Source organism: Lepisma saccharinum, chromosome 27 (genome assembly GCF_977018435.1).
Source record: "Lepisma saccharinum chromosome 27, izLepSacc3.1, whole genome shotgun sequence".
Lineage (NCBI taxonomy): Eukaryota > Metazoa > Arthropoda > Insecta > Zygentoma > Lepismatidae > Lepisma > Lepisma saccharinum.
The window spans coordinates 46,289,763-46,316,667 of NC_139255.1; the positions used below are offsets into that span (position 1 = coordinate 46,289,763).

Sequence of the window (26,905 nt, forward strand, 5' to 3'; positions counted from 1 at the left end):
GAGCAAGAAGGCTGCCCACTGCAACAATGTTGAACGTGTTCATGAACCGATTTGTAGTCCAGACCTCAGGCCCTGAAATTTTCATGTCTTTGGGTCTATGAAACAAGAACTTGCGAAGCGATGTTATCTTTCCGATGAGGAAGTTAAAACTGTGACGTAAGAATGGTTATAGAAAGTTGGACGAGGAATTCTTCGAACAAGGTATAGAGAAACTAGTGCCACGCTATGAGAAATGTTTAAACAGACTTTGGGATTATGTAGAAATGCCATTTAAGTAATTTACTTTTATGTGAATACAAGAACTGTCCTCTATATTCCGTTCGCTATTTCTTTCACGCTAGTGCAACTAACTTTTCGACTACCCCTTGTATTTGCTCAGTTGTTTTGGGCCAAAGTCCATTTTATTAATTCATTCCATTAGAAAAATAGAAAATGGCTGTACAATTCCGTGAAAAAGTGAGAATATGCTGAGTATGACCGAAAATCTATCAAAATATACTCTTATCGTGCAGAAATGGCAAAATATGCACTTTAATTTAATTAGTATCTTCATAATATGAATTTCTATATATTTTACCAAAAAAAATATGCTAAGTCATGAAAATTGTAGACCTAGTGATGAGGATGAAGAGCTGATCACTCACCACCCAATGAGTCACTTTGCAGGCCTCGGACCTCAACAGGCTCTTTGTGCCTTGAATTTTTTTCCCAGTTATTTGAAGTACTGATATGCTCACCTGCATGTGTATAAAATTGTAATATTAGTACAAAGTGTATGTAATGTATTGCTGTATTATCCCTTCTAGATGTACCTACAACAACATCATCTGCAACTGAAAGTGGAAACGACATATTCACGAACTTCCTAAGTGCACCTGCGATCTCGGAACCGGAAGTGGCTACGTCTGTGAATGAGAAGGAAGCTGCAACTCAAGGTGGAAGAACTGCCGAGGAAGAGAGCTTCTTCAACCAATCTGCTCCCGGAAGCCAAGAGAAGAACAAGTTAACGAAGGACTCCATATTAGCTTTATATTCTCAAGGTTCTTCGCAGCAGTCTGTGTTCGGAGTTCCAGGTAGCAATTGAGTTACATTTTCTATGCAGTAGTAGTGTGTGTGTAATCACTAAAGACCAGATTTTAAAGGGAAAAATTTTCCTCTAAAAAGAACAAAAATGGGATAATTATTGCCAAAAAAGGGGGGGAGGACTATAGTTTTTTGTAAAAATACCATTTTAAATGAAAGCACAATATATAAAAAGGGATACATTAAATTTCATATTAATGTATCCATTTTTGTATGTAACTAACTAACTCTCTAGCCTTCCTAAACCCGAAGGTTCATGGCTGCAGCAACACAGGCCTTCCATCTGTCCCTATCTTGAGCAAGATCTATATACTCTTTTCCATCCCTACCGATTTCCTTTAGGTCCATCTCAACGTTGTCCCTCCATCTTCGTCTTGGCCTTCCTACAGGTCTCTTACCATCAGGTTTCCCAACAAGAATCCTGTAAACTCCTCTTTCCTCTCCCATTCGTGCCACATGGCCTGCCCACCTAAGTCTTCTTGATTTATTGATTTAATTATTCTAATAATATCTGGACATGAATACAAATTATGTAGTTCTAAATTATGTAACCTTCTCCACTCACCTGTCTCCTCATCCCTTTTAGGTCCAAATATTTTCCTAAGGATCTTATTTTCAAATACTCTCAATTTATGTTCCTCTTTCAATGTAAGGAACTAAGTTTCACACCCATATAATACTACAGGCAAAATTACTGTTTTGTATATTTTAACTTTTAGTTTCTTAGATATTAAATGAGAAGACGAAAGTTTATGAAGAGAGAAGTAACATGCATTTCCTGAATTAAGCCTACTTTTTATTTCCTCTTTAATATAATTTTAATTTGTTAATAGTACTCCTAAGTATTTGAATTTGGAAACTGGTTGAAACAGTTGTTATCAATAATTAGCTTTTGATTATTACCTAACCCTTGGTTTCGGCCTGTAAGCATATATTTAGTTTTCTCTTTGTTAACTTCCAAACCTGTCTCTTTAGCAGTTTTGAAAAATATTTTAGCATTATTCTTAATTGTATTTATATCATCCCCTAATAAGTCTACATAATCTGCATATGCTAACAACTGAGTCACACCATTTAATTTTAGTCCTCCTTTAGTTTCTTTTACCTTCCTAACAGCATATTCTAAGGCAAAGTTAAAGAGCAATGGAGATAATGCATCTCCTTGTTTTAACCCATCATGAATTGTAAATTTGTCAGACACATTAATACCCACACGAATTTTACTTTCTGTTTCACTGGTACATACTTTTATCATACTAACAAGCTTCTTAGGTATTCCAAACTCTACTAATATATTATATAATTTATCTCTTTTGACCGAATCATATGCTTTTTTGAAATCAATGAATAGCTGATGGACATTTTGATTATATTCCCACTTTTTTTCAAGTGTCTGTCTGATGTGAAAAATTTGATCTCTAGTTGATCTGTTTAAATCCACATTGATAATCATTTTTATACGTGAATGGTATATATTGTACTTTCACTTAAAATAATATTTTTAGTGGAGTGCAAAAATAAACTATAGTCCTTTTTTATTTCCTTTTTTTAAGGTAAAGTACAGTGAATAATCTTACCAGCCGTTTCGATTAAATCTTCTTTGAGACAGCTTACCGCATTCCATAGCTTGCTGCCACTTGTACCTGATTTCGCCATTTCACTCACACTCAATACTGTTGTCACTGTTACACAGTTAAGTTAAAACTGTTCTAAAAAACTTCACAGTAAAGGTCTAAATATAGGAGATAAGTACACTTCCAACCCAACAAGTGTGCCGCTTACAATGTGTTTGTTGCTGCGTAAGTCCAAATCGCATTGTTTCAACTATCGCTGCAACGTAATCCCAACACTCCTGGAGGGAAGGTAAGGTAGGCGCCTGTTCTTTCTTTCCTCTAAACTGCACCAAATAAACAACTGTTGAATGTTTTGTTCAGGGAAAATACAGTCATACAAAATATTTGATATCTTGTCAATATAGGGACCAAGGAAGATGTTTTTAAAAAGGGGGAAAAAAGAGAATGTAGGCTGAAAAACTAGTCAACCAAGGGACCAGAAAGGAAAAGGGTTGAAAAAGTTAAGTCAAAATCATGTAATCTTGTTGGTGGAAGATAGTGAGCAACAATGTTGTTCTATGTAGAAATTTTCAGCGAAAAATGCAGGCTCGACCAGGACTCGAACCCGGGTCTGGCATACCGTGCCATTGCTCTAACCATTGAGCTACCGAGCCGGACTGGTCTTGCCAGATTTTTCGCTATCACTGTTTTACCTGCGTGGATTTGTCTCTGCCAGTGCTACCGCAACGGGATCTGTTGCCTTGGAAACACAGTAGACTTCGACGTTGCCTGGTTCCTCCCAGCATAGAGATGTTAATTATTGAAGATTAGGCACACGGAGGAGATGTACTACGTAGAAATTTTCAGCGAAAACTGCAGGCTTGACCAGGACTTGAACCCGGGTCTCTGGCATACCGGTTCCTGGTCGAGCCTGCATTTTTTGCTGAAACTTTCTACATAGTTCATCTTGTGTGTGTGCCTAATCTTCAACAATGTTGTTATTTATTCCAGGATCTTTGTTGAAAAATAAAGAAGGACTTCCTTTTAAAATCCAGTCTCTAGTAATTACAAGTATTCATTCCTTGCAATTACAGTGGACACACTAAGTCAAACTCCAAGTAGGTAATTCTAATTATCCAAGTTGGAATTAAAAGGAGTCCAGTATATATATATTTTCTTGTAAATTCCAGTTTAGTTATATCCTCATTTCTCTTTGCGTTAGGAACCTTCCCAATGGCATAGTGGTAACGCCATCGCCTTGTAGTCAAGGGGTCCTGGCTTCGATACCCAGTGTAGACACGTAGTGGTTTGGATACTACTGTAGGACTAGTTCCGATGAGCCTTTCTGTGTGTAAAGTGGACTTAAAACATAAAATTCAATTCTCTTCGCATTACAAAGGCCTGTAGTTTGATAATTTAAAATACAAGAAAGTGTAAAATCATGCTGGCCCAAGCATGAAAGCAGATCAGCGAGTTTCTTTAATGTATAAGCACTTATCACCTCACAGCGAAGTAGCATATTCATTCAGTGCTTTCTTTGCAGGAACTGATGAACATATCCGTTGTTTTCAATCTTTGCTCCCCATTTCTTTTCAGTTTTCTGTTCGTCATTCTTACAAGTATCTTAGTTATATCTGCAGACAGACTAGTGGTTTGATTTAATTTGAGTTTTATTTTAAGTCCACTTTATGCACAGATAGGCTAATCTGTACCGGAGCTACAGTTTAAAGTAGGATCGAAACCACTATGTACCTCCACCAGGTATCTAACCCAGAAACCCTTGATTACAAGGCAACAATCTTAGCACTATGCCATCGGAGAGGACCTCCAAACTATTGGTAAAAAAAGGTAAAGTGCTCCCCTTTGCTTAGCACCACGATATGATAGGGGGTGTGGGAGTAACGCCTCACACTTTCTTGATCTGGTTGTGAGTGGGGGTGATGTGATCAGCATCACGCCCCTGACCGCCTTTACCCCCCAGGGTTTCTCCCAGGTACCCATGTTATTCGATGCTGGGTGGGTGCCGGAGCTGCTTCCAACGTTAGAAAAGTTCCTGGATTTGAACCGCCCGGGGGATTGAACCCGGGACCTTTAGCATGGTAGTCAGACACGTTACCGACTGAGCCACCGTGGCGGTGGTATGATTTTCCTCCAAATGTAATGTATTTTCTGCTGTAAGAGAATTCAAATGCGAAAACAAACTGTGTCAATATAACTCAATACTGTTGACCTGTTAGAGCTTGAAATGAAATACAAGGGGAACTTTACCACACTACAGAAGTTACCATACTGCCAGTATATTTCAGAAGGTAACTACGAGAGGAGAGTTAAAAGTTATGAGCCTCACATGGAAGGAGTGGCAGGTAGTTAAAATTTTGGAGACTGTAAGGTTTGAGTTTTAGGAGGCACTGTGCGAACTTTTATGAAATTCACATGTTTTCTTCTTTTTTTTTGTCAGGTTGAAAATATATTAAGTGTCAGTGAAGAGAGTGGCCGACACGGCCGTGATTCGGTACCTCTGTCGGAAGGTCTCGCTGCACAGGCTGCCTTGGTCGAGTATGGCTTCACCGCACTTCCCCATCCACCTTATTTCCCTGACCTACGCCGTCAGATTTTCATCTTTTCCTTATGAAGATTTCACTTCGAGGACGTGTCTTCCACACGGACGATGGCAAGGTGGTCGTTCAGTGGTACGAGACAAATTCATTATACCAGATGACTGTAAACTAATTGCAGCACAGAATGCATAAGTGCATTGATCTGGGGGATGATTATAGAAATTATGTGATTATATAGAGAAATCATAATGACAAACTGGCTCAAACACCCCTTCCCTGTGAGGCTCAAAACTTTTCACTCTGCCCTTGTACATAGGTAAGTCAGAAAGTAGGTCACAAACATTTATTAACAATATATTAAGTGAGATACTGACCTGAGGAACTTTTTTTATTTTTCAGCATAATCTCTACCAACATTGATACTCTTATCCCATCGCTTTATAAGACCTGCAAAACCTGCTGCATCAAAGTCTTTAGGCCACAGTCGCACTTCACGGTCAACATCCTCATTGTGAAACATTTGCCACTACCTTCCACATACTTTTCGGAAATTCAAACGATCATGCATTATGCCATAGGCTAATCCATTCTGTATTTTTCATTAGAAATGGATGGTAAGATCGGTTGTTTTGCCTCCCCATTGTAAATTACATGTTGCCATCATGTTGGGACGGTACTACCAGTACGCCCTTACACACCCATATAACTGTGGCATAAGTGCATTTTTTCCTTGGGCTCGAAAGCACTATGTAATGGAATTGGCGTAGTCTACGGGAGAGAAAATGTTTTTGAGCAAGCGTCAGAGGTTCCATAGGTCTGTCATAGTTAACCATGCTAATTATTCGATGGATTATTATAAAGAAACATTCGTAAGCTTGGAATTCTAGTAATGTTAGAAAGAAATTTTGGAAATGAAAGCTTCATACGAGCACCCCCTTCAGGAAATTATGCTTCATCTATTTATAAACAAAAATAAACTTTGGAACTTCTCTTGTTGACTTCTACCCACATTCAAAACCTTGCATTGTTTTTTTTTTTTTTTTGCCTGTTGCCTGTCCAGATTAAGCAAACTCCGGATTAACGAGATTTTACTGTAATATATAAGGTTTGAAGCGTATCATACCTCATCCACCACCCTTTTGCTGGAGCATGGGGCTGATCACATAACTTCGCCTCCAAAATGGCCGAGATCGAGAATGTGTGGGATCCTATCCTATCTCCACATCCTGCCTTCATGGCACAGTGCTATATGCGGAACTTTACCTTTACCGACTTGTGAGCAGTACGGAATTTATAATTTCACAATGAAAAGCCACGGTGTAAATATTAATAACGTTATGAGTGTTTTTCTGTCACCTTGCTAAACTTCGCCTTGTCTTGAACCAGTTAGCTACAATAGTAATGAGGTTCGAGTTGGTAAACTTGTATGTGATTTTTTTCTTTTGTTTTGTTACAGGTGGTGTATATACCCAGGCCTACCCAGCTGCTGCAGTTCCTCAAATGAATTTTGCTGCTGTGACAAACGGAATGATGGGAGTACCAGCGATGGCTGCTTCAGTAGGTGGAGTTATTCAGGTGAGTGTTTGTGTGTGTGAATTAGTTATCTTCTATTTATCTCGTATATAAAAATGGATGTATGAGTGTGTGGGTGTGTATGTTTGTTCCGGCATAACTCTCGAACGCCTGGAGCAATTTCAACCAAACTTGGGACACGTATCACTTTCAATCTGGAAAGAATACTTTGGGGGTAAGACACCCCTAGGGATGGGGGGTGGGAAGTGGTGACATGTAAAAAGAATCGAGATCAACCGATATTAAATTCAGAACAAACAGACATCCGTGACTCTATGCAATCCCGTACAACGATAGTGTTTCTCGGGTTGTTTAACATTCAGGATGATAAGACTGTGTTGCGAAAATGACGGATATTAGTGTGGAATCCATAATTTACGTGGTCGCTAAGATGAATAGTGACACTCCCAATGCCGTTCAACTCTAAAACACACCTGTCACCCCTAGAGGTGGTGGTGGGAAGGAGGTGACATGTAAAACAACCGATATTAGTGTGGAATCCATAGTTTTTGGGGTTGCTAAGATGAATAGTGACACTCCCAATGCCATTCAACTCCCAAGTTCATTTTGCACTATAGTTAGAATTTATTATTTTCCTGTCTAATAGAAGATTGGGATAAACGCCGGGTAATCAAATAGTATTTTAATAAGAGAACCTCAAACTAAGTTCCATTTGCAAATATTACAGATCTGTGGTCACGATAGTACACGTGCATATCCAATTTGATGATCACACTGAGAAAATATGTATATGTATAAGAAAATCAAGAATCCTGGTGCATTTGAAATGTGATATGTAATCCTCTTGATTGCAAGGAACATGAAACTCGCTTCAATTTACCGTCAACCTTGAGAACACTCAGATGCATCGATATGGGCACTGTTCTTCAATGAAAGTTACAGAAATGTTTGTGTTGGATCTGCAGAGCAGCCAGCCATCTGTGGTCCGTGAAGATTTGGTGTGTGTGGTTAGATAGAGAAGATAATTCGATCATCCCCTCTACAGTGCAGACTTGGCATCAAATGATTTTCATGTTTTCCTGCTTCTGAAATCCTTTCTTGCTGGCTGGCAGCAACAATGAGGCCAAAGAAACTGTTACCATGTGGTTTGCATTGCAGGAAGAATTATTCTATGATGAAAGGATACAAAAACTGGTGTGCTGCTATGACGAGTGGCTCGGCAGCGGTGGATACTATGTTGAAAAGTAGTGTGCGATATGTACAGTCATGGACACTTCTGGGTTGTAATGATTGCATGGAAAATCTATCTTCTACAACCCAGAAGTGTCTGTGACCTGTATATCAAATGGCAATACATATGATGTGGATCCCCGATTATACTTTTCTGGATTTCAATTTTCCTTTGTTATAAAACCATACTTAGTTGTTTCATTGTAGTTAAATGCTCTAAAATATTCTCGGATTTTGCACTTTTCCTGTATTTTAATGTTTTTTTTTCCACTTCGGATCATCCCTAAAAAATGTAAAATCAAAGTTCTAGTATGAATATTTTTTTAATAGTCGTGTTTTTTCCAAATAGCCCATCAAAACTTGCTTTCTGGATAACAGTTGAGTGCTAGAGACCTTAAAGACTGAAGCAACAATGACATGGGGGTTTCACACCCAAGTGGCATGGGCCCCTTCAGTCTATAAGAAACCATTCACTGTGCATGCACAAATAACAGACAAAGGCACCGTTGAGAAAATGGCTAAGTCTGAGTGACATGTAATCGAAAAGCAATACATGCAGCTTGTCGTGTTTGCTTCAGTTCAAAGGACTGTGCACAGTTTGCTACGATGCCAGGGGTCCTGGGTTCGAATCCTGACCGAGGCATGGGTTTTTCTTTGTGTGTGTGTCCATTCATCATCATCTTCGCGATGAACCAAAAGTAACAATAAAATGAAGCAGAATATGTCAAATTAATCAGTCAATCAAAGCAAGGGATAAATGGATGGTAAGAGAGAGATTTTCAAATTCCATAAACTTTGCACATAAAATTTCCCTCATCATCATCTAAGATTGCCCACAGTTGACATGAAATCTGAGAAATTAATGAAAAACAGGTGTGTTAATATGTTCATTAAGCTGGTGCAGTGGAAGAGTGTACCCAATAGAGTGCTGCATAGGACCATTTCCGATCACTCAAACTCGTTCGAGTCTCAAACTCTCGAGCATGCTACGGTTGAGCATACCGCACTCATAGTGGAATGATTGACAGCGTCCCGTATTTCAGAGCCTAATAAACAGCACTGTCAACCTAAAACCTATACATGGAAGGAAACCACTCTTATGCAATTACAATTCTAAACAATAATTCTGTATATTATTATGTAAGACTCAAATTCAGTACAGATGAAAGTATGCAATATCTGCAGACGAAAATGTAAAATGGATACACATGCTGACAGACCTGCCTAAGCAATTAGAAATATCGTATCGCAGTGCAACAAGTACGTGTACGTCACTGTTCACATACCAAAAAGGATCATCATATTCTGCGAAATAATGAAATGCAGTTGTAACATTCAATTGAGCATCGTTTTAATGTGACAATAATATTAGAAGTATAAAATGTCAGCCCATAATCATCTATTGCATTTTCACAAATATCGGCAAGGTATACAAAACTGCATTTTAACATGGAGATGATGATTATGTTCCCTTATTTTTCAATGTCACTTAGTGAGATCCCACCACCATAGACAAATGACGGAAACACATGTACTAATATGGTTCGATTGTATTCTGTTCGTTCAAGCTTTTTTCGCTCAAGCACAAGATCCATCACTTCTGTATGCCATCTACGAGGGGCGTTCAAGTCAAGCTGGGTATAACAGTGTACGCTGGCGTGGCAGTACTACACGTAGTAGTAAGTGGCTAGTGTGTCCTACTACTGTGCCTCCCCGATGGCGCAGCGGTAGCGTCCTCGCCTTGTAATCAAGGGGTCCCGGGTTCGATACCCGGTGGGGGTACATAGTGGTTCGGATCCCACTTTAAACTGTAGGTCCAGTCCCGATTAGCCTTACTGTGCATAAAGTGGACTTAAAACACCAATCCAAAAAAAATGTCCTATTACTGATAGGCAGCGTACATGTCACGGGCCAGTCCAGAGTCTGTTAATCAAGATGGCAGACAACAATGTTAGTGTGTGCATGGAACAGCACGTGTGATGAAGTATCTTGTGAACCAAGGCATAAATCTACGGAAGACTTCAAGTTCAGTATGGTGGGGAGTGCTCAGCCGCTGTAAAACATTACAATGGTGTAGACGATTAAAAAATGGCCGTAAGTTCATCCATTACGATCCCGGTCATCGTGGTTCCCAGCCCACATCAGTGATGGCAAGTCTTTTCTCGGACAAATGTGGCCTTATTCATGTGAATTTTCTACTCCAAGGTGCCAATATCAACAGTGAATATTACTGTGTTGTTCTGAGGGATGTGCATACGCATCTGTGGAATTAACGGTCCGGTTTCTCCAGGACAACACTCGAGCTCATACTGCTCACCACAGTACATGCACATTCCAGCAACTCGGCTGGGAGTTATTGTCACATCCCCACATTTCCAACTTTTTTGAACCGCTAAAAGAGTTCCTCGGAGGTCAGCATTTCAGCAGTGATGACCAAGTGAAGCAGGTTGTCCTTGGATGGTTCAGGCATACTGACAAATCTTTCTATGCCAAAACTTTCTGGGCATTAGTTAAACGCTGGGATAAGTGTATAAATGTAGCAGGTCGTTCTTTTATTTAATAAACTCAAAAGTCCCGGTATGACTTAAACGTCCCTCATAGCTTTATCCATGCGAACTATTCGCCACTCGAGCAAAAAACCCTCATTGCAGCAGTCTAGTATTAAAGGATCTAATAATTCAGAAGAACCTTAATTTTACTTTTTTCAAGGGTCCAAATAAACAAAACTTAAGATGTGGGAAAGTGTAAAATCAGGGTTTCACAGCAGTTCGACCAAGTATGCAGAAGATTAAATAAAATTCAGAGTAGCTTAATTCTTTTCTTCTCTTTGCAGCAAAATGGTATATACAGCAACATGGTGCCTCAGCAGCCTGCAGTTAATTTGGCTTCAAATCCATTCTTCAACATGGGCTCAACAATTCCAGCAACCAATATGCCAGGCGTAGCACCGACACAGGTATAGTGTTGTGTATTTCTTAAATACGACAAAAAAAATTACATGCGATATATTACAGTACAGATGGTTTGTGTTCTCAGATGGCCTCAATTTCCTATTTCTGTAGTCAGGAAGCTTTTACAGGGTACGAGTCTGGAAATCCTGGAAAAGTCAGGAAATTTACTTTTTCTGGAAATGTTAGGGAAATTTGCTGTGGAAAAGTCAATATTTGTGTGGTAATACACTAAAAGTAGTTTTTTTTAAAACTAAGAATAATAGGACAAGCAAGCAATTTTAAATTTCTTGTGGACAAACTATACTTGCAGTTTGATATACATAGTACTATTAGTAGTTACAGTAGAAGTTTTATATTAAATACTTAGTGAAAGGGGCCATGTTTCGAACGAAATTTACTACAATAGTTGGCTATTGGAATTTACTTAACCACTTTCTTGCTACAATTTTTGGGTCTGGTAGATAATGGGAGTAATGCAGATATCGTATCATTCCCTTAGGAACACCGGGATCTTAACCTGGGACCTTAGATGTCCCTTGAGTTACGATTACACTTTTCATCATTCACACTCGCTTGGCGATTAATCCCCATTCGAGAGGTTGTACCTGGATAGCATAGAATGGCAAATGAACACACAATACACACTAATTGGTTTTTAGGTCTCCCTAAGATTGTTTCCGCATGATGTTTAGGTAAATACCTGTTTCAACTAGAAGCTGAAGTCTCTGAAGACTCGTAGAATGGTAGAACGTAAGCTTGTTCTTACTAGCGTCGAAGTATAGGTAGAGAGTATCAACACCACTTTCCCTGGTGTCAAACCACGAACAGCTCTACTGACTGTTGTGCTAAGACTGACCACTCTTTCTCTCGTAGTGTCTTTTCTGATCTGATCCCTGTCTATCAGAATAGACACTATTTATCCTCCAAGGATTGCTGTTGTAAATACCAGGTCGATGCACTTCTTTATTTCCTCGAAGTTGTTTGTTACCTGGTGTCCTATCAAGATTGATGTAACACCTTTACTCAGCAATACTTGGAGTTTCTAGCGACTGCTTCCTGGCTGTGATTCTGATAGTTAAGAGTTGAGAGTAATTACCTTTTGTGTTCTTAATAAAATGTATGATATTGTATAGAAATTATACGATATTACTAAATTTTATTATGATTATGCCATAAATATATTTTTTTATAAAAAAGAATCTCTCTTAACCATTAGTTAATATGTTAATTAACCAACCTTTAGTTATTAAAACAGTCACTTTCTGTTCACTTTTCCTTCTCATCTTTACTTTTAACATGTGAAGTGAGTATTCTGATAACATGTTTACATAGAATTCTAAGTATAATGTTCAGCTACACATATGTTTAACATATGTTTAAATATATAATTGCCCTAACGAGTTGGTCTGGAAAACCAGAAAAGGACATGGAATTTTGATTTCTATGAATTTGTAGACACCCTGTTTTATGATTTTTAATCAATAAGAACAGATTTAAATTATCAGATGTATGTCAAGTGCCATGGAGGCCTAGACTTATCATAAACAGTAATACAACTTAATTTTTCCATAGTAAATAAATAAGCGCATGTTTATATTACAATACTGTGTCATATATCCTTTAATCGGCTGGAATGTTCAAATTTCCTGAACAAAGTAAGTGCATGTATTGCCTGCAGTATGCTTTTGTCTGTGTGTTTTTTGTGCATTGTTTCCAATGGCATGTAAAATAGGCATAACACTGTTTTTCAGTAATTTGTAAAATTTTCTAAACATTTAAGAACATGGAAAGCTTTTAATGAATAGCATAATGTCAATGTACTACATGATAAAAATTACTTTGAACTCTTTTATTGATTAAGATTAGGGATGAATTGATTTGAAATTTTGGCCAATGACAGAAAAGTATTTTACCAATACCGATAACCAATATTCTATCGATTTGATATAAAGTTCCAAATTGGCGTTGAAGTACCAGAATTGTACTTCTTGTTCTGGAGCTGAATATTGAAGATATTTACTTTCTAAAAAGCCATAGCATGTAACACTTTTGCTTACTCATACTCATTCGAGTGTCCCACTACTTCCTTCTTTCTGGCGCTACAACTCTCTGAGAGTTTTGGCCAGCTCAACAATATTGTACCACTGCTTTCTATCTTTTGCTTGTTGTCTCCAATTTCTAACTTTCATTCTCCTCAAATCATCTTCTACGTCAGCTTCCCATTTCTTTTTTGGTCTTCCTCTTAATCTAGATGCAAATGGTTTCCATTTTGTTATTCTTTTAACCGTTTAACCTCCATCCTTTCAATATGGCCTGTCCAAGCTATCCTTTGAGATTTTACTTCTCGAGTGTCCCACACTCAAGCATTTACAGTGGAATATCATTTTAATGTGGCAATAATCATAGACACATATATGTAAAATATCCATTCTGGCAGTTTCAGCCAACAATCATATATTTCATTTTCACTGTATTTATAAGATAGACTAAAACTACATTTTAACATTTATATCATGACTGTAGTTTCAATTTCACTGTCTTTCCTATATTTGAGGGCCCGTTACCACAGCAAATTACTGTTATACGTGTACTACTTTGTCTCGAGCGTATACTTACTGCTCATTTTGCCTGTTTGAGTGTTACTCGCTCGAACGAAGAAGCTCTTGATTCCGCACATTATCTAGTGTCATCCTTGCGAACTATTTGACACTCTCCCTGCAGAACACTAATGTAAGAGTACATGTTTACATACATAAAATTTATAACAAAATGGCAGAATATTGCACTAAATCTTGAGATATTTACAGATACATCAGATCGGCAATTTTATTGATAAATAAATACACCGATATGCCTATATTGGTCTGTATACAATTAATATGTTCCATCCATAGTTAAGAGTAAGTCATTCATAAACTACACCTAATAGATAGCCATAACTAGGAACGTGAAGTTTTCAGTTTATATTTTCTCTAAATTTCGATGTAATTTTTTTTTTTACTGCAATTCAGTGTTATTTTTTGCGATTTAGGGCAATATTCGCTGTTATTAAATTATAATCTGTCTTAATTGATTTGCTTTATTTTACTTCGCTTTTTGTGCAACTTTTGGCTAATTTGTGAAAGTTGGGATGAGTGATGATATGATGAAATTAATGAATGGACACTCACAAATATCCATGCCCAGGCTGGGATTCGAACCCAGGACCCGTGGCATCATAGCGTGATGTGCTAACCACTCCGCCACAAGGGCTGGCAAAATCTGTGTTAATTTTACATGCATTTTTTTCTGTTGTTTCTATGCGTAAGGTTTTCACATTGCTTTAGTTCTGGAAAATTTAGACAAATTTTAGTTTTAATGACCAAAAAATATAACTTACCTTTGTGAGAAATAACCAATGGAAAACTATTTCATCTCATCGGCCACTAAATATGAAATGTTTATTGAATGATATCACCCAAATCTTTGAACACAATCATACACATTTCCCTAACAATGCCAAATATCCCTCTGCGACTTCGTGTACATGCACACGCACCCAACCCCCCCTCCCCTGCAACACAACAGGTGCTTCTCCCTGAAAATTCTCCCGTTCCTACGAAACTTCCCTTCTGGGAAGATTCCCCAGCGAATTCTATTTCAGGACGAGGTTAAACACTTCTGTCTGCATCAAACCGCAATAAATAAAGCATGACAATCTCTTATGAATCAAACTATCAACAGCTAGACTACAAATGACAGACCTAATAGCACTTCAGGTAGTTCTTTTATGAACAGTAGTAGTGTTATCCCCAGTTTATATTGCATATTTCGTGGCGTTTTTCATGTTAAAGAGCAACATTCGCATTATTTTGTGATTCCAAAATACCCAAAAATTTGCCTCATTAACCTACAAATTTACATTTTTTTGTTTAATAATTATAATGGTGCAAGAATTTGGAACATAATTTTTTGAATCTTAATTCACAATAACTTGAAAGAAAAATCACTGTTCACTTTAATTACCTTTTTACATAACAAAATGCTCATTTTTAAGGTATAGTGATTTTAATAATTTATTATATATCAATAATTCTTAACTTATTTGTTAATGGTGTGAAATTTTGTAAATTTTTCTGTTTTAATATTTTTTTAAACTTGAAAATTTGGATTTAGTGGGAACTGGTTACATATCTGCTACCATTTGATCTGAAATGGCATGTTGAGAATGTTTTATTGTGTATAAACTTGAAGTATTGAGTGCATCTAAAATTGTGATACTCAGAATGCTTGTTTGTAGTTCTATCTTCAATGTAAATTACAGTTTACATAATTTATTTTGTGTTTTGCTTAATTAAGTTTTATAATGACTACTTCATGCAAGCATTAATATATGTTTTAAATAAATTGTTACTTTTTATCATTTGCATGCTTTTCTTCTCTGCTGCTGCTTCTTATATTAATTTCAAATGCTGAAATTTTTATTTGCTTCCTTTTTGCCTGTGCATGTATGTGTGGCTGATTGTAATCTGAAGGAGTATGTGCCAGCTCCAGTTGATAACGGTACACCCAAGCAACAAGATCTGATGCTCGATGTAAGCAGTACACTGAAACAGGTTGCAAGCCCTGCACAAACACCAGCTGCACAACAGGTATGTTTTTATTGTTTGTTGTTCTGGATGTCCGTGACGACGACATCAAACCAATTGTTTTGCACATGATATGTTTATAATAAATTTGACAATACCGCATCGCACTACATAATCATAGTAACCTGTTTTTTCAGTATAAAAATTGGTTTATAACCTTTCATCGCATAATTGTTACATCGGCACTTCGGTTAAACAAAACCACGGTAGCAGTGCAGAATCTTCTGGCAAGGAAGATTTAGTCCGTTCATCACAACACCGTAGTACATTTTCTCAAGTGTAATATTTTGACTGTAGTGCACAAATCAGTAACAACTAATGTGTAACTTTTTTCAGACCAGAGAAATGTTCACTAAACTGTCCTGTAGAAATGATTGTTTGATTTAGTTGGTGTTTGAAGTCCAATTTATGCACAGTAAGGCTAATTGGGACTGGACCTACAGTTTAAAGTGGGATCCGAACCACTATGTGTCTCCATCGGGGAGGACTAGAAATGATGTATATCTATTTGGACAACTCAGTTCTAATGTACATTCACAAGTATTCCGTGCATCCTAATCTTGCACCAAGGACAGTTTACGTAGTTAATAGGGTATAATTCTGGTAATACCAGCACAATCTTTTTAAAAAGCTTCACATAATGTTCACACCCCCTCTTTTTTTTTTGCAAAAATAGTAAGGCATAAAATCTGTGATGATAATGCGGAGGAATTTTGTATTCTTCACCCTCCCTCCCCAGTTACTTTATTTTTCCCTTGCAGTTACTATGGTAACCTATTTTGGGGGGAAATTGTTTCTTTTCTGTAATGTGAACAGCTTGACACGTTGTTCTCTGGTTCAAATGCCAGTGTGGGCATGTGTTGTTCTTTGTGAGTGTCTCTTCATCATATCAGCATTCATTTTCATCTTTACGATTAGCCAAATTTGGCCTTTCTTCATTCTTCTTTCTTTTCTCCTCACAGTTTTCCCCCTGTCCACCCATTTGGTGTGTGGGTGGGCTACCCGCTTTCCACCTTGCTTTTGCTTGCTCTGCCCACTCGACCCTCCCTTTCTCCTAGAAAGAGAGATAGAAGAAAAACTAAAGAGAATGCCTCACAGAAGCCTCCGGAAAGTAGAGAAAGCGAGTGGGCAAGGAGAGGAGAAGAGAGAAAGCGAAAGGGGGAAGAGGAAAAGTAACGGTGGGAGGTTCCCCTCCAACTCCTTTAAGAAAGCAAAAGGAAGAATCCTGGCCTAATAAGAGAGCAGGAGGGAGAGAGGAGAAAAAGATAGAAAGAAGGAGAAGAGATAAAGAAAGGATACAGGGAAAGGAGTAGCAAAGAGAGAGAGAGAGAGAGAAAAGATAGGTCGGACAATGGGGGGGAGGAAAGTGGAGGGCAAGAGAAAGAGAATGTTGCAGGGGGGGGCTCATTTCCTTATTTCTCTTCCTCTCCCCTCCCTCTCTCCCCTCCCTCTCTCCACTCCCCCTCTCTCTCCCTCTCCCTCCCCCCCTGGTGTCCCTGCAAAGAAAAAACCTTTGAAGCCTTTTGTTTCATTGTACACAGTATTTTATTCACTTCAATGGAGTCAAGATTTTTGGGTGCTTTGGCATATGATCATTTTGCACCTTTCAAAGTTTACAATGAAAAATCCTCTTATCCGAAACTTTCCTTAAAGTTAAAAAAGTTTAAAATTTCAAGGTCGTGAAGGGACCTCCACAGGACAAGACACAACACATTAAAAACGTAAGGATACCAAAAAACGTCCCCAGAAACGGTGTAAGAGGTTCTCTCTTCTCAAAAAACTGAAAATATTCAGTATCTCCCAACGACGATAAACAGTTGGGAAGATTAAAAGTTTATCTCAGGAAATTAAAATAGTGTTTTTCACATTCTATAAGAATATACCAAACACTTAAAATAACATTACAGACGTGGCACATTGTAGGTTCCAGCCCTTGCAGTGTTCAAGATATGAAGTCAAGTTCAGATGACGTTTTCTCAACAGGAGGGACAGTACGAAGAACCACATTCACCAGTAGTGGGCTTGACAGCACCAAGCTTGAAAATTAGGAAAAATACAGTGCTTCAAAAGTCCCCAAACTCTTGATTTCATTTTTTTTTTCATGCAAATAGTGAAGGAACAATTTAATTCAAATACTTTTATACTGTGATCCATAACTGTATTGAAATTCGCTCTTACATATAACCAACCAATTTTTACAAAAGATGCTGGAAATGCCATCCATTTTCTCGAATACACAAATTCACGCGACAATACATGTTGGACCTACTATTTTCAATATATTGCTTGGGATGTCCCTAACGGCTCCGATTATATTGTTATGCAGATCTTGCAGCATCCTGGGGTTGTGGTACACTGTATTTTTTTTTTATATACCCTATAAATATAAATCTGGAGGACACAAATCTGGTGAGCGAGGTGGCCACAATTTTTATCAGATCAGTCGATCTTGGAAGAACTCGCGGAGCATCTCCATTGTCTGGTTCGAAGTGTTGCACCGTCTTGTTGGAACCAACGAGCCTTCTCGATGGTGCAGTGGTAGCATCATCGCCTTGTAATCGAGGGGTCCCGGGTTCGATACCCAGTGGAGGTACATAGTGGTTCAGATCCCACTTTGAACTGTAGGTCCAGTCCCAATTAGCCTCACTGTGCATAAAGTGGACTTAAAACAACAATTCAATTCAATTGTTGGAACCAACAATAACGTTCCTCTTCTTCAACCATCGCCACAAAATTATGGCTCATACGTACACAGCTCAATTATCAGTTTTGTTTTTAATGTTTTTCACAATTTACCACCCAGATATTGCACACCACGCTCCAATTTTCTGAGAGTGAAGTATTGTTCTTCATGTAATGCGTGCGAATTCTCTGAAGATCAGATGCAAGCATTCTGACTGTTAACAAAACTGCCCAAATGACACCAGGCTTCATAACATCAAAAAGTAAGCTTTCATAGCAACTCTCTGTTCTTGCTCGAGACTCATGGCACACGAGATTTTACTTCTTACCATCTCCTACGCATGCGTTGTCTAGTGCAGCTATCTCATGGTGCAGCAAGTTTCCAAAGACACCCACATATCACCACAAGCAACAATACTCAGCAATATTTTCTGGTTTTACGGCAATGCATTTTTAAAATGAGAGTTTGGGGACTTTTGAATCGCACTGTACTAAGTAAAAAATCCTATGAAGCTACTGAGCTAATATTTGCAGTGTTTGCATTAATATGCATTTTTAGGTATTATTTTGATATGATTACAGGGTTATTCAAAATGAAAGAGCAGATTTCAAATGTTTATTTCTCACAAACTATAAAAGATAGAAACGCGTGCCATACATCAATGGATAGAGGAAGGTTCAAAGTTTTATTGTTGAAAGTTTTAATGTATTCACTCAACATGAGCACCATGTGTTGCCCGACAAACATCAAAGCGGTACTTCATTTCTTGCCCCACACGAATTAACTGGTCCCTAGTTGTTGAATTGATAGCTACAACAATTTGATGTGTCAGATCTTGAAGAGTAGCAGGCAGAGGTGGTACATACACATTGTCTTTAATGTATCCCCACAGATAATTCACGTTGCACTTGAACAATGGATTCACTCTTCGCAAACTGCAGCACACAAAACGACTTCTTCTGTGGCGTCGCCATTTTACCTGTAAAAGAATAAAACGCCATTGCAGGTATTGAATGGAACTAATAGGCAGGATTATAAAACTTCGAACCTTCTTCTATCCATTGATGTATGGCATGTGTTTCTATCTTTTATAGTTCGTGAGAAATGAACATTTGAAATCTGCTCTTTCTTTTTTAATAACCCTGTATAAAATTTAGATACCATGATAAATCATCAAAACAAGCAAATCACAAAAGATGCAGGCTCAACTTAGATTTAAACATATGTTTCTGTATGTGTGAATTGTTCCACCAAGTGCTCTGACTTCGCATGTAAGGCGTAAGCCTATGTGGGCTGGAATAATAGAACATGATCTAATTTATTGCAGAAATAAAGTTCAGTTATTCCATTTTTGAATGGAATAACTCTAGTAAAAAATGCCTTAAATAAAAATTAAATAGTGTAAAATACAGGAATCAGGTTATGTTTTTTATCATTTACCATTTAAAGTTAATCCATAGATTAAATGATTCCACAATTTTCAAAATTCCAAAAAATAGAGTTTTATGCGAGATGTCAAACAATAAACTTTGACTAAAATTCCCCTCTTCACTTTTAAGCTTTTACTTGAGTGAGGTGTGTAAAAGTTAATAAGGAAACAGAATAACTATGCATTTCAGTGCACTAACTGTGTGAATTGTAAAAATATAATGAAAAACACTTGTGCTGGATATTCACTTATCTGGTGAAACAAGTTGAAAAGTCTCTCAAAATAACAATAATAAATTTGGTTTCTTTTTATTAGATTAAAATATGTTATTGTATAATAATAATAACCATAATATTTTTTATTGTTATTATTTTGTGCTCTTCGAAGTTTTATCAATGGCCTGACTCACCGCCCCCTACAAAAGTTTCTGCCTATTCCCATGAACCTAGAGATTAGCACTAGAATGGTGGGAGGGGTCAAAATGACCTGTACCTTTATTGTTTCTGTAATAACTCCCGTTTATCTTATTTTTTGCTTGAAATTTTTTGTGACTTTTCATATTTTTTTGTCCTTTTTATGATGGTATATTGAAATCTACAAAATATAATTTCTTTCTGTGAAATTTCATGTTATACCCCTAGAACAGTGGGAGGGGTCAATTTAACCCCTGGAAAGTTTCATTTATGCCTTCTGCAATATCAGCGTTAGGTTGTGATTCCTGTGTCAACCTGTGACCGGGAAGGACGTCTCCAAACATGTCGCATCAAGTAGCAATTTCTCGTGGTGAAATGTTGCATATTCTGGAGTGTTCAGTTGTCAATTATTATAATTTTTATTTGTAATCAAAATGTATCACAAACCACCTAAACACTTTGATTATAATACATAAAGCACAAAAAATAATATAAATTAAAAATGTTCCCATTCTAAAATAAATGGAATTTTTATGACCCCTTTTCTGCTGTTCTAGGGGTATCAGATTCTTTGCTGTTCTAGTGTTAACTCCGTGAACGTACAAAAGTATTTCAACCATTCATATGAAGGCTAAACGAGTTGAAAGTAAAGAACAGAATGTCCATAAGACTCTCGTTGCTAACCTTGGTTAAAATAAAAATAAACATTTCATTTCTAATAGCACAAAGTTTGTTCCTGTGTAAAGGAATCCATTTATGCTTCTCAAATTTTTACAACAGAATTAATGTTTTTCGAATTGTTGCTTAACCCACACGATAATGACTTTAGGAAGGGTTGTGTGGGCAAATATACTCTAAATTTCGTGTTTAATAGTTTATTTCACATTTTGCGACTCATTTCATGCCAAACCATGGTAGGAAAATGCACTTCACAGCTTTCAAAAATATGTAAAATGAACATTATAGCATGTTATTTCACATGTTCCCTCCTTCCCCCCTTTTCTCTCTCTCCCTATCAAGGACAGTTCAACAATTGTCTTCTTGTGCAAGAATTTAGTGTGTTAATGTATTGAGATGTCCTCCTCCGTGGCCATGCGGTCTAAGGCGTTGTGCTTTGGACTCCGACTACGGGATGGCATGGGTTCGAGTTCACCTGGGTTCAGTCTCTGGGTATTCGACCTGTGTATCGGACCGGTGTCAATCCATCATCATGAGGAAATTGGGGAGCTACGAGTGAGTAGCATAATCTGGTCTCGGAAATCTCCTATAACGTCTGAGGATTCGACGTGCTCACCCCATTACCGGTTGAAGATCTCAACACCTCTAGGTAGGATTGTGGGAGGAAGACTGCCAGTCGGGAGATAGGCCAAGACCCTTCCAGGGCAATCGAGCCACAGATTAATATTATTATTAATAATAATAATAATGTAGTGTAGAATTGGCATACATTTTCTAGTCTTATAAGCGTTGTATTAATATATTACATTTTTTAAGCCAGCAATAACAGATATTTAAAATATTGCTGAATTATTTCTTTATAATTATTGGGGTACATTCCCATGAGTGTTGCAATAGCCACTTGTGGTGTGGGCAAGTTTGAATCTTGAGGATTCTTGAATCATGAAGAAGCTTCAGTTTTAATATCTAACTGAGTTATTTGTTACATATGTCATTACTGTGGGAGGATGGGCATTATTCTTAGCAGGGATGAAAATTTCTCTTGCCAGGATACTTGCACATATGTCACTACTGTGGGAGGATGGGCATCATTCTTAGCAGGGATGAAAATTTCTTCTCTTGCCAGGATACTTGCACATATGTCACTACTGTGGGAGGATGGGCATCATTCTTAGCAGGGATGAAAATTTCTTCTCTTGCCAGGATACTTGCACATATGTCACTACTGTGGGAGGATGGGCATCATTCTTAGCAGGGATGAAAATTTCTTCTCTTGCCAGGATACTTGCACATATGTCACTACTGTGGGAGGATGGGCATCATTCTTAGCAGGGATGAAAATTTCTTCTCTTGCCAGGATACTTGCACATATGTCACTACTGTGGGAGGATGGGCATCATTCTTAGCAGGGATGAAAATTTCTTCTCTTGCCAGGATACTTGCACATATGTCACTACTGTGGGAGGATGGGCATCATTCTTAGCAGGGATGAAAATTTCTTCTCTTGCCAGGATACTTGCACATATGTCACTACTGTGGGAGGATGGGCATCATTCTTAGCAGGGATGAAAATTTCTTCTCTTGCCAGGATACTTGCACATATGTCACTACTGTGGGAGGATGGGCATCATTCTTAGCAGGGATGAAAATTTCTTCTCTTGTCCGGATACTTGCATCTACTGAGTCTTGTGTTAATTCACTCCCTGTAATAATAAATAAGTAAATAATAAAAAATAAAAAAAAGAGGATACCCTTTGTACAGCTTTCACCAAAAGATTCAGAACAACTGCATTTTATACTAAGTACTTGCATTGATGGGTTTCATATGTAATTTCTCCCCTCTCCTCTTTTCTTTATGTTCGTGTACGTTGGTAGACTAGACTCATCACTAGGATTTTCATGACTTGGTGTATTTTTTTTTCTTTGGTAATGGTGATATGTTCCCTAAATATATAGAAATTCACATTATGTAGAAACTAATTAAATGAAAGTGCTTTATAAGGGCATATCTATGAATATTTTGTCATTTCTACGTGATAGAACATATTTTGATAGATTTTTGGTCATATTCAGCAGATTTTCGCTTTTTCAATTAATGTACAGCCATTTTCGAAGTGGATTCGTTCTTACTCCCTGAAGTTGTTCAATTATTTTACAATTATTCATCCCAGTTTATTTCCTGAAAAAATGGCGAAACCAGTCTTCTTTTCTAGTGGAGTGAAATCAGAAAATGGACTTAGAGCCTCTTAAAGTGAACTAAAAATAGTATGTGAAGATATCTCAGCATTTGTTAAATATTGATGTTTGAAACAGTTCAGTTGTAAGGGCATATTTTTCAAATTATAGTGCATATTTTTAAAAATTTTGGTCAAGAATTTTTTTTTTTTTACTTCATATTTTGGTGATATTTAGGTCATACAAATTCTAGCCCTACTCATCAGCAAATTATAAAATGGTAGGAAATCAATTTTCTTTAAGTAGTATGCCGATGTATCAGTATCGGCCGATACCAGTGTTATCAGTGTCGGAAAATATAGGTTGGAATTTATTTACTAATACCGGCCTATACTTTTCCGTCACTTTGGTCTTTCACGTGCTCCGCAAAAAATGCCGAGACACTTTTGCGGTATCTAACGTTCCCGGAAATTGTGCAAAATTCGAAGTTCCTTTTCATTTTGCACTAGTTTTGTGTAAAAAAAAACTGAAATTTGCAATAACATGTAATTTAATATTATGGTGTAATTTTTGAATATTTTAAAGAAAAATCTTGGTAAATTTATGCATTTAATTAGAGTGGTATAATTACACACATGTTTTAATCATTAATTATTTATTACAATTTCAAGCATCGGTGTCAGTAGGAATCGGTGATAGTATCGGTTCAAAGTGGCAGCCCTAATTTTGACATTTGCGATGTAATTTGTATTTTTAAATTCAGAATACTTTTCTCGCATATTGTGTGTATTTCACACATATCCGTTGAGCATGTGGCAACCCTGATATTACTCCTAACTATCCATCGTCTTGTGTAAGTTGGGTTGCCTAGTATAAAATATCATTTGAAACTTTTGGTGAATGCTGTACAATGCTTTATTTTGTTGTGGGTATTTAATTGTGCCCTCTTTTTGCAGTTACCTCAGCAATTGGGCCGACTAAATCTTGGAACACCACCGACGATGATGGGGCAAATGGGGCAACCGGTCAACATGGGAATAGGGCTTCCCGCTGGTGCAATACCAAATCAAATGGGTGCCATGGCATTCCCGCAACCAACAGGTCAAACGCTGTCCACTAATTTATGGCAGTAAAAGTGATAGTGCGTTGATAATATGTTGAGAACTTCGTTAAGGAGAAAAAAGATTTTAAAAAAGGGGTCCATTTGACGTTGACTTTTTTAAAAAGTGGGAGTACAAGTAAAGGTTGGACGATCATTTGACTGTTATTTTACTTGCATTGCAGAAAACATGGTTTAAAAAATGAGATCACAGTGATGTTGAGTACTGTTTGTACATATTGAACTGGTTGTATTTATTATTAACTGTGTACATCATTGATTCATTGTTTAAATTGCACTCAGATGTGTAATTGTAAATATAAGTGTCCATTATCACAAATTGGCAATAGATTACTTTATAAATAACTTGTATATAAGAGTATTGATAGGATATGTGTGCATGTGTGTGTCTATATGAGAATGAGGGTGTAAAAGCTAGGTGCAGTTATAAGAGTGTGCGGTCTCGTTAGAACACTCTCCTAGAAAATAGTTTTTTTTGCCAGCACAGATATTTACGTGTGAATTGATTAGAAATTTCCCTGTGGATAAAAAGAATCAGATCTCGTCCATGTACAATGGTATTTTCCTAAAGAGTTCAACTTGTAATCTTGGGAATATATAATTTCCCTCGTCGTGTATAGTGCAAAAGAATTTTTAACCGTTTCCGTAAAGACGTTTTAAAAACAGTTATTTAAAAACAATACTTGGCAGATTGGTGTTACTGTATTTTTTTATTATTTTTTTGTTTGGTTGCCTTACTGTAGTGTGTTGAAACTTCTGGTGCGATATTTGCATGTACTGATTCCAAAAAGGGGTGAAGGTGTATCTAGGTTAGAAAGTTTGGTTCTGTGGCTGCGCGACTACTATTTAAATGCATTAGAAATGATTTCCAGAAAGCATACTGTACTCTGCATTACAAAATACACATTCATTTTCTATTGCAAAATTAATTTGTTGCATTACACATGTAGGAACTTATCATGCATTGTAAAAGTTCAAGGGTCCAGATTTAACTTATTTCAATTTTGGTGTGCATACATATGTACAGCAATGCATTAACTATCAAAGTTTCTAATTGTGTTGGGGTCAAAGTACTTTAGCTCTTTCTGATTTACATAATTGAAACATATTCTCTATATTATAATTATTTCTAAAGTCCATGGTTATAAAATTGTGGGAATTATTCCCCTTGGTTGCTTTGTATGTGTTTTCTTGTCTCGTTGATCTCTACATTTTACTATTCAGAGTTGCACAAGAAAATTACAGTGAAATTATACTGTACTTTGGTTTAAGGGTAATGGTTTTTAAAGGTCAAATTATTATTATTTGAGTTTATATTTTCTCAAAGTATATGCAAAATGTTACTCTCAGTTTCTTACAAGCTGGGACAATTTTATGTTTATATATGTACTTATAAAATTCCTTATTATAATGGTTTGATTCTTACTTGTGACTGGTCAGATTTGAACACCGTGCTACGGCCTGGAATGTTAATTGTAAATGAGTTGTAAACACAGCAGAATCTTCAGTTACTTTCATTGAATGTAATATGGTAAATTTAGTAACAAACCTTCCAAATCCCATGCCATGCAAGAATTAACAATTAATTGCAAATCACTTTTTAAATTCTTTCAATCTTAATAAGAACAGCCGTATCTTCTGGACAAAAGACTTTTACTTACCAAGATGTAGCAAGTGTATAAGAAAAAACAGCACTGTATGTGCTGTTTTTTCTTATAACAAATCTATTAATTTGGAAGGCCCAATTCCCACATTATCCACAGATTCGTATTATCTCGGATGAAGGTGATGCGATAGCACCTGCATCTAAGATGGCTTCAGTTTGTAGACAACACAACTAACAATCAAAATTCCATCTTGGTATTACCTGCCGGGGACACCACTACGCGATGTTCTACTTGTTTTCATCTTGCCAGTTTGTAGCCACGATGGTCTAGTCGGTAGTGGGTCTGACTGCCATGCGGGAAACCCTGGTTCGATTCCCAGGGTGGATGTTCTAAGGTGGAAATTTTTCTGGGCCTTGTCTCTGCATAAAATTGCTCTAAGGATCAACCTCAACCATTCTCAATTAAATGAGTACCTGTGGGGTAAAGGTGGATGGAGATTTGTGCTGATCGCTTCACCTCCAAAAAGGCCGAGATCGATGTAATATACCCCCACGTACCCCTTTATATATGCCTCACGGCATGGTAAAAAGTGAATGGGATACTGTACCTTACCAGTTGTAGCATGGTGTTTTGTGTATTTGATCAGGTTGCAAACAATACTCACGAAACATGCATTTGTGTGTGATTGTGATACGCAAACAAGTGTTCGCTTCGAAAAAGAAATTTACAGATTTCTTACATTGACAAGGAGCAGAAGGGGCCACTTTATTTGTCCATGATTTTTTTTTAGTACATGTGAATGCAATAATGGATGTTGTTGTTGCTCAGATGTCTCAAAAATATCATATTTATTAGGCTTTTAATTTTTCCATTGCATTGCTGTCCTGATTGTACGTGTGTGCTTGAAACAATAAATTTTTGATAAGAGATAATTGTTATGTGAAATGATTTTTTTTCCTCAAGTACAGTGAGATTCGAAAGTCCCCGAACTCTCATTTTAAAAATTCATTGATGTAATACTAGAAAATATTTCTCACTATTGTTGCTTGTGGTGACATGTGCTGCACCATGGGATAGCTGCAATTGACAGCGTGCATGTGTGGGAGTTGGGAGGAAGTAAAATCCCGTACGCCATGAGTCTCGTGCAAAAACAGAGATGTTGGAGGATTATTTTTTGATGTTTTGAAGCCTGGTTTCATTTGAATAGGTATGTAAACAGTCCACACACTCGCATCTGGACTTCAGAAAATCCACACTAATTACG

General features: G+C 37.2%; 1 protein-coding gene across 2 annotated transcripts in view; it reads left to right on the forward strand.

The window, feature by feature from the left end:
• LOC145980379 (stromal membrane-associated protein 1) overlaps positions 1–26,573 on the forward strand; it is a 37,685-nt gene extending 11,112 nt beyond the window's left edge. Inside the window, exons 4-8 of one of the 2 annotated variants that reach the window (XM_083113444.1) lie at positions 807–1,073; positions 6,651–6,769; positions 10,791–10,913; positions 15,423–15,539; positions 23,871–26,573. In XM_083113444.1, the coding sequence (XP_082969570.1) occupies positions 807–1,073; positions 6,651–6,769; positions 10,791–10,913; positions 15,423–15,539; positions 23,871–24,047 (803 nt within the window). In that variant the 3' untranslated portion in view covers positions 24,048–26,573. The remainder of the gene's footprint in view (positions 1–806; positions 1,074–6,650; positions 6,770–10,790; positions 10,914–15,422; positions 15,540–23,870) is intronic. The other variant, XM_083113445.1, reaches the window with a different exon arrangement.
• The last annotated feature ends 332 nt before the right edge of the window (positions 26,574–26,905 follow it).